General features: G+C 40.6%; 1 protein-coding gene across 1 annotated transcript in view; it reads left to right on the plus strand.

Moving 5' to 3' along the window:
* grin3a (glutamate receptor, ionotropic, N-methyl-D-aspartate 3A) overlaps window positions 1-14,104 on the plus strand; it is a 40,792-nt gene that overhangs the window by 3,970 nt on the left and 22,718 nt on the right. Inside the window, exon 2 of the mRNA XM_034547270.1 lies at window positions 5,917-6,683. Coding sequence (XP_034403161.1) covers window positions 5,917-6,683 — 767 coding nt within the window. The remainder of the gene's footprint in view (window positions 1-5,916; window positions 6,684-14,104) is intronic.

Genomic DNA, 14,104 nt, shown 5'->3' on the forward strand with positions numbered 1-14,104 from the left:
TATCCCAATAATAAAACATGCTAAAGCAGACTCAAAAACATAAAACGCAAAAGGTCTAATTACCACAAGGAATACACACGGAGAGACGGCTGGAAAGCTTGACAGGGAAGTACAAAGAGAAACTGGCAAGAGACGAGGAGATGAAATACACGCGGAAGGAAGAATAACGTGGGATCAGGTGAAGACAATCTGGACGTGACTGAACAATGAATTAAATCATATAGTCTGTAATGAAAGAGGTGACGATTGAAATAAAACCGTAACACATTTAAACAAGAATGAGCAAAACACGAAAACAAAAGGAAAAAATCAAATAACCGCGAAGACTGGCAGATTATGTCATATGTGTAACGCGTGCAACTTTGAGAAGTTTATGAGGTACACGCCGTGTAGTGGGTTACACTACCTGTACAATCGGATGTACAAACACCGCAATCATCAAACTAGCATGCTCAGCCTTTTGCAGACTGCATTAGATAGTTGTTGGTGATAAGTTGTGGCAATTATTAGGGCTCAGTTTAGGCTTGAAAAGGCATAAGTAGAAACTACATTAGAAACGTTTTTTTTAGCAGGATAGAGTCGACAAAGTGTAAATATGTCATTGGCATTTTAACCACGTCGTCATAGTTAGTAATCACAGTTAGTGACACTGTTTTACAAATGATATATCATATTGAGTGTCGCTAAGCAGCATTTGTCAACGTCAACTATCACAATTAGCACTAATATGTGAGCTCAGAATAGCTGGCAACCTAAAATCGAATGAACAATGAGCAACAGACACACATTAAAACTAATGTGAACATTTGAAATGCAGTGTTGGAGCAATGGGAACTCATCCCTATTTGTTATATTTTTCTCCTTTTGAAAACCGACCTATTTTATAGGTTTCTGCTCGAAATAACATACCCAAACTCAAAAGGGTGTATCTCAGCAACCACAAAGGCTATTTGAATAATGTTGGTGTTATAATAAAGTGAACCCATGTGTGCTTTTGTTCAGATGTGTAAATATTAGTATATTACTGGTAGAGTAAATAAAGATGAAAAGACGGCAAAAGTTGAATTTTCAGGTTCGCCTAGAAGAAAAAAGCACTTTCAGGATGATTATCTCTTGGAAGGATGCAGAGCAAAGGTCAAAAACCACAGAGGTCATAGCAACATATGGGACCAGTATCTCTGCAAAGTTTGACTTTGACAAAATAAATCCTAACAACGTTAGAGAAGTTTTAGTACAGATTAATTAGGCGAAATGGGCATCTGTGCAATTTGAATTTTCTCATGTACCAAACCATATATTTCACTTGTATATTACTTATGGTGTTCAATACATCCAAATAAAGCAGTCTTTGTTGATTAGAAGAAGAAACAATTATTTTGTTCAATATTTGTGACCTGTAAAGTGCTAAAGCGATTCATGTTGCCGTGTTCTTTGGCTCATATCTCGGTGATGCTTTTGTGCAGAAGGATTTTCTGAGGGATGTTTAGAATCTGTGTTAAGTCCTCTTGCTCTTTGCACCGAGCTACGGGTCGCTAGTTCCGAAAACGTGCTGAGTGGGCTGACTCCTGACAGAATTATGATTATGATATTTTAATAATTCTTTCAGTTTGAGTTGTGTGGAAATGGCTTACTGGTTCTTGTAGCCCAAGTTCTCTCGTTTAATTTGATGTATGACATCAATATATTTGCTCATGTTTATTGTAATGTTTTACACAGTCTAACTATAATGTGTAAATCGGCCCCCAATTGGGGTTTAAAAGGTTAAGGCTGAAACCCCTGATGTCACAATTATGGTGCAGAGGGGGGGGGGGAGGTTTACTTGTGGTTTATAGTCACGGTTAGCGTTGTAACACGTGGTTAACGTTATGAAACTGTGCGCTTGGTTTTAGGTGACAAATCTACGTGGTGATTAGAATAAGTACACTTTTAATGTAACACAAGCTCACATGGTATTTGACGTCATCAGGAGCTATCACGCCATCGTTTGGTTTCATACAGGATAGTTTTAGTTTGACCCATACACTAGCCCTCCCACTGGAGCTGGATATTGTTTAAAAAAATCACAATGCCAGTACTATGACCAGTACACTTAAAATAATCCCAATTCCAATATAGCCAGTTATCAGATTGGGATGGTTTCCACCCGAATGGGCTACTTTATAGCGTTGGGCTGGTGGATGAAATTTGGTTTGATATGAGTTGTTTTCATTCCTCGCTTGCAAAAACGGAGGACGTTCTTACCGAGACTTCGTCATCATTGACATTGACATAGGAAATTGTGTATTTTTCGTTGTAGTACTTCACTCTTTGTGGTTTGAAATAGCCTTCCGCAGTTTATCTTTGGTTTTTGCATGCTGATATTTAGCTCATTATGCGTATGATGTGTTTTTGCATTAAATGGTTTTACAATTTTACACAAGCTTCTGCCAAGTACACAATTTGGACTGGTCTCTATTGAATTGGATGAGTTTTAAGTTGTGATTGGGCTGGAAACTGGCAATATGAACTGGCAATATTGAATGAAGTACTTAGTTTCAACACCCATCATGTAAATGGCAGCTGTGTGTTTGTCCCACTGCATCAGTGTTAAGACACCGAGGGCCACTCCAACCTCTGTTCTTCGGGTTGTGTGGCTGTGTTAGCTTCAATTACCCACATAGTGATCTTAGGCTAATAGGCAGTGGTGATGGAATGGGGATAGTAATAACTCCGAGATGGTTTTTGAAATGCATATTTTTACTGAGAGAATATAGTAAACATCACTTAGTGAGCCTGAGATTGTCTTCTCAATTACAAGCAGGTAAATTAATTTGTAGATAATGCTGATTAGGTTATTGGAATAATTATACCCTCAGAACCTATTCAGGGAGATGAATGATGGGGCTTTGCTGACTATGAGGAGAGATAGTGGAGGTTTTCACTGTTCATAAATAAAATAAATAACACACATTAGGAGGCCAGTAGGATGGAAAGCTAAGAGCGATGGGTAGGTCTAAGGTTAGGGGTTGGGCCCAGAGGGAGGTTTTGCTCTGAAAAAGTGACAAACAAACAATATATATTTTGTTAATAACATTTTGTTGTAATTATTGCAAAACGGGAAAATGCGATCTTGTTAAAAAGAAACTCATTTTAATCCATTTTCACACGTTCTCCACAATGAATCATCTAATCAAGGAAAGATCGATACCAAGCCATTACTGGTTTATTGGATTTGTCCACTGGCTCGTGATTCTGCCAGTCCCTGCAGTTTTACCACAAAGCAAGGCGTGCAAGTTTTATTTCAAATTTAAAAAAACACAACATAAACTGTATTTGGACTGTGGTGTGTCACAGAAAGAAAGAACAGATTTCTAAAGAGAGAAGAGCGATGAAAGAGAGCAGAGTCACAACAAAGCTGGGATTTCCCAGTTTGTCGAATACAGCAGATTTTTGTATTTATGTAAGAGAGCAGGCAGCCGCATGCACTTCCGGGCAAATTTCTGCCCGTTTATTTACATGAGGAACAAAGAGGGGGTTACAGATTTATCATGATCACAGTGCAGAAGTGCTGCAGCTGAGAATAAATCCTCCAATCCTCCTGGGGGATGAGAGGAGGTGAGAGTCTGATGCCCTGCGGACTGCATTACCATTTCTTTCCCTGAAACAGGACTTCTAAAACTGAAATAAAACATATAGTATTGCATCTGTTGGTAATTGTGTTGCAGCATCAATCCTTCCATGTATATGCAATAAGCAGATGAATAAGGATGACCTTATTTGCATGCCCATTGCAGTAATGAAATTAATGAAAGTAACCAATAGATTAATATGGACTTTTAGTGCAAAGCTTGTGGAAAAGTTGTAAAGTCACTTAAAGAAGAGAACCTGAGCGTGTATGTTGGGTCCACTAAGGTACACTGAAGCAGAGCTGGCAGCAGCATTACAGGCGGTGACGCTGTGAACTCTGAAACGTATCCGCTCTGATCTTCTGGCTCACTATAATCCTGTAAGTGCACTGCATGTGTAGAGTGGAGCAGGTTTGCACCGGTCTCATCATTAATGGCACTGAGGGAGCCAGCGGACCCATTCGGTGGTTTTGCGTGCAGCCAATTACCTACAAATCAGACGTATTCATCATATTTTATTTCTGTCAACAATGTTTAATAGCATACAATATTGTTTTAGTATACAATCCTTTCAAAATGCATTTTCTGTTAAATGAGGTATGAAAACGGGTGCTTGACTTCGTTTAATCAGCTTTATTTAACACTCTTCCCACCTGGCTGTGCTCAGAAGGATGACTGCCGGAGCAGCTGATCAGGTCACGTCACTCAAAAACATGAGCAGTTTGATAAATAGAAATGTGCTATTATCATAGCAGAAACACTAGCCTACAATCAACAGTAGGATGTTGATGGATAGTGACTTACTGAAATTAGAGAAGTGTATTTCGACCACTTCACAGACAATACTGTATTATGCTGATAAACTGCTACGGTTAACCGACCACATTACCTGTTAATTTAAAGGCAAAGGATAAAACAATTGGACTGTATGTTACAGTTATTATGAAATATTGTAAAATGTCGTTGTAAATCCACAGTGAATTGACAGTTCATTACAGTGGTTTGGTTAAACACTGCAGGGGCTTGAGCAGGTGCACTGATCGCTCACCTTGCTCGACATTCCTAGGAGGATGCTCAAAAAACGTACACTTCAGAAGGTCTCCATGGTGATTTAACATGCTGGAATTAAGTAAAACCACCCGGGAGGTGGGAAATCAATCTATAAAGCTAATATAGTGTGGGAAATGGGCATATGCAATGTAGTGGAAAAAAAAGAACTTGATGTAATTCAATTTAAAACAATACTGACAGAAAGCCCATTTCCTAAACTACGACGCAAAGCAAGAACTCAGCCTTTTACGTAATACAAATTATAGTTTGCATCCATTTTTTATTTCAGAACTCAGAATGTTTTTATTCTTTGCTCTCTATCTTTGGTGGAGGTGCTACAGAAATGTATTTAGAAAACAAGCAGAGCATAATCAAGCTTCTGATTTGTGCTTATTTCTTGAGCATTTAGCCAGGATGGTTTTCATCACCACTAGGAGACCACAATGTTTTTCATTACTGGTGCAGGTGGAAATCACACACCATTGCTGTGGTCTACCCATTGATCTCTCCAGACATCATCAATCAAGTGAAGAATCCCATGAATTGCAAAGCAGAGGTGGGAATTAAACCACATGGAATTGACCAAGCAGAGTATGTGAAAGGCCCTGTTGAGTTTCTTCAGGTTTTAGGCGTTACCTATAGAATGCTCCTGAAATAGATGTTGTGGATCTCTTATGATGGGAATATTAATGTGAGCAGGTAAGTGGAGGCTATTACATCCCACTGAATGTATTTGTTTGAATTCTTAGGCAGAATATAACTCTGCTGTTGGATATTTAACCTTTGTGTCTTTCTTTTCTTTCTTCTATTCTCCGCTCTACTACATCCGTTTCAACTTCCTGGTGCCCCATAAAATCCTCCCCGCTCTTCCTTAATGTTGCACCTAACCTCCTCCACCATCCTTCCATTGTCCTTTTTATGCCTTTTCTCCATCTTTCTACTTTCTCCCAATCTACCCTTCATTACAACAAAAAACATCCTCTAATGTCTTTCTCTTATCTCTCTGCTCTCTATGAAATCCAACTGACCCTCATCAACCCTTTGTCCCGCCCACCACCCTAACATGTCCGTCCCCCTCATGTCCTTCTGTTCATTTTTTTTGAACGGCCCCTTATCTCTATCTCTCCAATCTCATATGCCTCACATCTCTTCCATTCTTCCTTTAATCTCTTAAATCGCACTCACCCTCTCCCCTTGTACATTCCTTTTCCCAAATCACATTCGCCCATTCACCCGTTACCCTTTTACAATCTCCCCACAGAATCCTCTCCATTTCCAGCTGGCGATGCGGACCGTGGAGGCCCCCCCATCCCGCCTCCTCTCTACCCTGCTGATGATAAACGGCTGGTGGGACATCAGTATTTTGCTCTGTCAGGAATGGGACATTAGCGACTTCCTCCTCCTCATCAACAACAACACCCGCTTCCACCTGGGCACCGTTGTCAACCTGACAACTACCGCCTCGACCTTATCATCGTCCTCATCTTCATCGTTACACCCAGGAGTGGCATCCGGTGTGGCGACAGGAGCGCAGGCGTCGTCGTCGTCGTCGTCGTCGTCGTCGTCTTCATCGTCTTTGCCCTACTTCTCCCCCTCCGCCTCATCCACCGCCTCTCCGTCCACCTCCTCCTCCAAATTAGACCAGCAGCAAGCTCTCATGCGGCAACTGGAGGCCCTGAGAGAACCTTCGTCCACGAGGGGAGTGGTGACATTTGGATGCGAGATCCGCGAAGTGCGGCGTCTGTGGACGCTGGCCAGTCGGATGACGCTCCCGGAGTTTCACTGGGTTTTGGGGGACAGCCAAAATGTGGCCGAGTTGAGAACAGAGGGGCTGCCACTGGGGCTACTGGCACACGGGGTCATGGAGTCCCCTTCTCTGGATCACTTCGTCCACGACTCATTGGAGCTGGTTGCGCGAGCTGTGGGCAGTGCAGCGCAAGAGAATCCTGCTCTGGCACTCATACCTGGGACGACTAACTGTATGGATATACAAAAGAGCAACAGCAGCTCAGGGGAGTACTTGTCAAGGTAGGGAATCATGTGGATACTTAAGTCACAATTACACCTACGCATTCACATAACATCAAATGCACTTTTTTTATTAAGTATGATCATTTAAATTGTCAACCACGTCTAGTGCAACACTGATGCCTGTGCTTCCCCAGGGTGTTTCCCACTGTACGCCTTCATGTTCCAGGCAAATAAGAGCAATACAAGGATCAGGCGTCGCGAGCTACTTGCTAACCTTGTCTGTCTGTTGTGAGGAGTTGTTGGCAAGGCAACACACAGTGAGTTTTTAGAGCAGCTGCCGGCCGCATTCAAAATCCTGGGTCGTCTCCACTTAACGGTTCTCGTTCTACTTCCCACCCCTCGGACCCTTTTTTCTCTCCGCGGTGCTGTTCACGTATGCGATTCAGCTTTTTGTCTCCACCTCTCTACCTTGTCGTTGTGGGAGAGTGTACTTCTCTGTTTTGTTCAAAGTCCAGCAACGTCTATGTGTAATTCGCCACAGAAACACACGTCGATACAAACATCTACAAAGGTGAATGCATATGCACAAGTATAAGCAGTCCATTTGAACGTGCTCCATATACAGTACATTCAATAACTGCAGCAGTGTGGTAACATGACACGGTGTGATGAATTGCATTTAGCAGCTGGACTGTGTATCACATGCTGCCTTTCTTTTGAAACTAAATTTGCCCTGCGTCTTTGGTATACCTGGTTTTGAATGCATGCAGACATTCATCCACAGTCATGTGAGAGGCCAGCTTGTAAAGAATAGGTCAATGTTAGACTGGAAATCTTGCCCTTCCAGTGTCAGCATTCCAAATGCTCGCTGGCTTTTCCCCTTTTTGAAACTCGTCCGGCAAACTGAGCAACCCAATCAAGTGGGTCGCATCCAGGTCAACTGGCAGCCATTCAAGTGGAGACACGGACCATGATAACTTTACATCTTTGCAAGGTGCCATATCTTCTCTGACACAACATGAACCCAAGTGTCTCATTCCCATCAGAGTAGGACTGTGTGGGTTGGCTATAGGGGAGCAAGCCGTGTTAGCTTCAGAGCCATTTAGCTGAAATCAGCTGCCTTGGTCATCTCCACCCAACAGCCCTCACTGTGCATTGTGGAAGAATGTACTTCTCACACATCGTGCAGACGTTTAGTCACAAGCTGCCAAGTTAGTCTGGAATTCGCAACAGAAACAAATATTCATACTCATTTGAGCACATGAGTATGAATATGAGCGCATTTTAACGCATCCCCAATGCTCGCAATAACTGCAGCCGCGTGGTTAAACGATAAAGTGTGGTGATAAAGTGTGGTGATTTGCATTTAGCAGCAGCGTTGTAATCCGCAGCTGGGACACTCTACTTTATAGTGGCACAGTGAGATATGTGTCTGATCATACACCAGCGCATTACCACGAGAGTCTGGCCTTTTCTACTGAGATTCTCCTCATCACATCTGAATCAGCAGAAAGATCTCCCCGAGATGAGAAGTGTGTGAATGGGATGAGCCGGTCGAAGCTGGAGGAGATTTCTGATTGTGTTTTTCATTTCTTTGGTTTCATTTTAAGCTCTTGTAAAGCTTTGATTAGCCTGCGAGTGTTTTACACATCACAGAGCCGAGAACACGTGTTTCAGAACCATTTACCAAGTTTAGAAGAGCCTTGTTGTTGACCCTGTGGAGGCAAGGGATTCACCCGGAGTGTCTCAAACGTTGTCTAATCCAAGCTGTTATACACACCTGAGATTTGGAAAAGTCATCCATATGATTGGTTCATGGAAAGGTGTATGAATTAGAACTATACTGTAACCAGCTGGAGAAAAGGAAAGGATGTAGGTTTGTATGTATGTTACCTACAAAGATATGGTATTCCTTTTTTCAGTAATTACATTTTTGTAGAGCCGTGGGATTGTTTGGACTGCCACCTCGCATTCATGCTGCAGCGTTTTATTTATGTTGACTTGTTGTTCTCTTTCCAATTTCCGTAAGTCTCTCCAGGTTAGAAAGATTGCCGATGAATTGGATCAGTGTTGTGATCATCATCTATTACCATTAACATCTGTTGCGCAGTCTAACAATTGAATAGATTTCATTTTTGTATTATGAACTCTAATCTGATTGTGGAGGCAGTGTGGTTTAGTTGTCAGACAACATGATCTGTCACCCGTATTCTTTTACATCCTGATCTCTTTCCCAGGCCGTCAGATACGGACGCCTTGTCATGACCCTCGGCGCCTGATGTTAACACACAAGGCCCCCGTTACGTCTGAACTTACTTAGTAAGGGTTACCGACTTACCTTAAGCCCAACCATGATGGTTAAAACTAAGTGGTTCTATTGCCTAAATATACGCATAAGATTAGGAATTCACAACTAACGGGATGAACAGAGCTTGTCTGATTCAGCCTTAAAGGTTTGAAGGTCAAAATCAATGTGTTTGTTGTCTCCATATATATATTTTTTTTACCATTTCGTCGATGTCTACTGTTTTCTACCAAGCACGTGCTACTAAGGATATGCACACAATGACTGAGGGCAAAGGGGCTGTGGACTGCCAAATATAATATAAAATATACAAAGGATTTGAGTGTGTGTGGAGAGGTTGGAGTTGGAACTGTTCGCACGTTCTGCAGAGGGAGAACCGGATATTTGCACATGAAGGTTGCTAAAAGTAATATATATATATAAGTATATATTTTGAAAGCAATATTGACTTATTTTTTGCTTCAGGGCTGACATTAGACACTGGAGAAGTGCTCTGATGCATTAAAGTTTGATATAATTCTAGAATAATGCTATCTTCTGGGTTCAGCTGAGATCTGGAGATCAGATAGTATGCCTTTGATGAGATCATTTTGTATTTATAAGATATTAAAGCTTAAAACATTGGTTTTCTTATACACAATGCAATTGTCAATGCTAGGGTCACTAAAGGTAGGAATCAAAGAACATCTCACAACACAATACTATTATGATATATTGCCAATGATAACAACGGTATCACAGTTATTGTGGTACCATCGTTATGGTATAACAATACAGCGATTTTGCAATACTTCATACATTGCAAGACAATCATCTACTATACATCAAAATGAAGTTTGAAGATTGGTGTGGTCCGAGCAAGGACGCCAGAAGTAAGGGGTAAGGAAGTAGAGAAGGGACCATTGGCCTCCCCAATAATACCTCTTGGTCTGAGATTAAGCTAAAATGTAATAATTATTTAATTATCTTAAATCTATACTACCGCCCTATAGTAGTAACATATAATAGAAATGCTATTGTATTGTGCAATAAAGTAAATGAAATCAGTGACATTATTGTTAGACTCATAAGGAAAGGAAAAGATGAAAAGACTGAAGAAAGATAAACACCTCTTAAACTCCTTTAGAAGTGAAATGTGGCACTTTAAAAAAGGCGCCCTCTCTTGACATCACATTGGAGGAAATGTAATTGGTTAGTCATGTTAAACATTCAAACTTCCTTTCAGTTCGTTTCCTTTCTTCATGAGTATTTTCCCAAGCATTGGGGATTATGTCTCCAGCAGTTGTCACAAAGAAAAGTATTTAAAAAAAACTCAGGCTACCATGTCCAGCATTAATCATTGTTCAATTTGAAAAGATGTATTCACAAATATTATCAGCGAGTGCGTGAACAGACTTTCCGCCATAATTGCCAGCCAGCCAACAGGTGGTGTGAAGAGAGCCTGTCTCTCCTTCGGTTTTTGATCCACTTCCTGGACTAAAGCAGGACATCGTCTCTCTTCTTCCTGTTAACTGAACCACCAGGATGGCAATGAGAAGAAGTCAGTGTGTTATGTGTTATGTTATGGGGCATCGCTGCTGCGTGGTTGTTGTCTGAGAGGCCTTATTGTTAACGATATCGGCCTTAGTGATGTGCGTCGTGCAAGGCTTGTAGTCTATATCATACTTAATTGCCTTGGCTTGCATCCATAAAATTGTGTATATTGCGTATTGAGTCTGTGTATGAGTCTGTGTATGACTTCAGCACAACACACTTTTGCCACCGGGTATTTTTGCACGCCCAAATTAATTAGTGCAACACTTACATCACAACAGCACAACGATGGATGACAAACTGCAGAGCAAAAGCATAAATACAATATGTTTTGGTCAGATACTTAGCCAGATGTTTTCCGCCAGGCTGTGTGAAAGAAACAGTTGAGCAGGTGACAGATAAGGGACTTCCACGTGGACGGTGGATCTGTAATGGATGAGGGGGGTTACTTGGGAATGTCAAATGCAAGCGGAGAGTAATTTGAGGTCAAATGAGGCTGTGATTAGCCTGATTCCTGTTGTATCAGACAAGCATGTGAACCCCCCTAATAAACAGATGGAAGGCTGGCTATATGTACAATTTGTACAGGTGCTGGTACTTTTTTTATTTTTTTTAACTATTTTTCCAAAGAGTAAGTGAAAATTCATAATTCAGGAGCAAAACTGTCCGGAAACCACAGGATTATAGACCTCGGCAGTATGAAAATATATTGGGTGTAGCTTAAATCACATGATGGATGGATGGATGTTTGTGTGTATGTATATCAGTATATATTATGTGTGTTTAGGTATATATGTGTGTATGGATATGTATGCACATGAGCAGATATTGCTTCAGGGAAAGGAGAGTTAATCAGACAGCCGTGGTATCACGTTATCCAATCTAATGTGTATAAAAAACCCGAGTGTACGGAAATTGGATTCTTATAATTCCCAAACGGAAAATGGTTTTAAAGAAATCCTGGCAATTATTTCAATTGTCGACGATAAATCTTCTTCTACATGATTTTAATATTTATAGACTAAAAATACTGACATGAATAATTTATGGTATGAAACTAAACTAATCTGCTAAATGTAGAAAAGATTACCATTTCATTTTGATAAATCAGATGTTTGATTATTCTTTATTTGAAATGGGGTTAATCGGTTATCACTGGCATTCCTGTTTGGCTAATTGATTTATTCACTATTACTTTCAATCCCATGTCTCTCTCCATTTGCTTTCTCAGGCTTCTGTCAATATGTAGCATGGATAAACTGATGGTCACACCCTTAGATATGCATTAGTATTACTATTATTATTATTAGTAGTATTGTTGTTGTTGTTGTCATTGTTAATAATAATAATAATAATAATAATAATAGCAACCATTGCTCGTTTCCATTTGCTAAGAATCTAAAAACTACACTTTTTGGTCATTAATTCAGTTGGTCCTATGGTAAACACAAGTATGTCACTTACCATTTATATGCAAAGTATGATTAAATACTACAACCATACCAATCAGGAAAATATATGTCCTACTTTTCAAAAGAAATGTAAAAACACATGTTACGCAAGGAATAAAAAAGAGAGAGATCAAATATAGATATTCATGCTCTCGAGATGATAAATACAATTTGTAGCTTAATAATTGACTCTCGTTCCACCAACATTTTAATTTGCACACATGATATTGCATGTAATCTGGGAGCCCATTGGCTACAGGTTCGATGATGGATAAGCCTCCGGGCGCCAGCGGCTATATTTCCGGGGATTCAGATGTAGCCACAAGATATCCGAAGCCAAAAATACCTTTTTCCAGTCGCTGCTCATTGTGTGCGGTGGAGATGTGAGACTGGAGTAGAAGTAGAGAGAGACCATGATTACAACCGGATTGGAGCAGCTAGTTTCCAAAAAAACTATAACAAAAAGAATCTAAACAATTGTCAGAGATTGCATTTCTGCCTTTGTGTCCCACCTCTTTTGTTCTCCACCTGGACTGTTGACCAGTCAATCACAGTTGTAATTGGTCAATTCTACTCGACGACAAACGGCAACGAGAATGAATCGGAGCCCAAAATCGTGTCCTTTGGCAACAGATTGTGAACGCATAATCATTTGATTAAGCATCAAAAGCTCTTAAGGACTCACATATATTACGATTATCACATTGATCGGTAAACAGGTGTTTTTTATGGTATAATTAAGATATTTATAATAAAAGTGAAAATACCAACTGTGAAGAAGCCTATCAGAGGCACCGATCAGGTGTGTCCACTAGACTTAGAAGCTGAGGGAGGAGACTTACTGGGTAGGTGGCACAATATGTGATAAGAAAACAGGAGAGAGAAAAGTAGTGTCCAGAAAAAGAAAGAGACGGACATAAATAGCCTCCGGAGATGCAGATACAGATAAACTACAGGGCCACAAAGCCCTGTATTATAACAGATAAGATATTGCCTGGATAAATAACAGCAGCTTATCTTATTCCCCACCAGAGACAGTCATTCATGATAAAAAAAACATTTAAAGTAATGCGTGCCAAGCAGAGTACCCTGATGTGCCCACCAGCTGAGCTGTAAAGATAGAAAATCATATATAAAAGAATGTCCCCTTTGAGGTTTGCATTCTGTGAACCAACGTAAGTAAAACACGTTCCATTTGCTTCAGGGAAGGATTGGTGAAGGAGAGATCCTCCTTTTACGCTTCAGAACCTTCTGCGGCACCAACACACATCCTTTGGTGTTGAGAAGCAGATGTTTTGACAACTGGAAAAACATGTTTCATGTTGTCGATTGATATTTTGTGATATAAGATATGAAAATGTGAAAGCGTCTCAATCCTTTTTAATTTCCGCTTGCTTTTTTTTGTGTTCGCTCACTCTCCATCACGGCCACCGATGTGAACATGAGCACCACTCCGTGGTTCTACGCGCTCAGAATCATTTATTTTTTTTATTTTTTTTTAGGTGATTCATGAGGAAAGAAGACGAGGCGGGCATGACATTACATTAGTGTCGCTGGGTTATAGATGTGATTCACCTTGACGTCACTTGAATGCCACCACTTTTTTGCGTTCATGGAGTGGAAATGAATCATGTCGCATTGTATAAAAAGTTGTTAACGGAGCGGAGGAGGTGCCGGAGCAGTCGTGGATGTGGAGGGAGTCAGCGTGTTGTATAACAGTCATCAGTTCTGAAAAGAGACCACCGGAAATGTATCTTCAACATGCACGAACCATCTGCTCGCTGTACTAAATCTTTTTGACATGAATACTATACAGCTCCGTTTACACACAAGCATCAGTGGTGAATTCTGATTTATTGTTTTCTTTGGCTGTTAAAATGTTTGATTCATTTTTGCCTTTTTTTTCGTGGAGCAAAGGCTGCAATTTTTTTGGGACGGAGATGATGCACAGTCGGAGCCAGTTGTGGTTGGATCGTGATGCGAATGTATTCACTGAAACAGATTGCATCCAACATTTCCGTAAGGCAAGGGATACTTTTAACTTTATCTAGATTAAACATATGTCAGTGCCTCCCCACAAACATCAAAGAGTGACGGAAGAAGTTGCACAAACTCTGTTATGACTGTTCCGACTGAGGTCGTATTGGAAAAAAAATTATGATCAGCGTGTGGATAAGGATTTATTTCTT

The sequence above is a fragment of the Cyclopterus lumpus genome, chromosome 12 (assembly GCF_009769545.1).
Source record: "Cyclopterus lumpus isolate fCycLum1 chromosome 12, fCycLum1.pri, whole genome shotgun sequence".
Taxonomy (NCBI): Eukaryota; Metazoa; Chordata; class Actinopteri; order Perciformes; family Cyclopteridae; genus Cyclopterus; species Cyclopterus lumpus.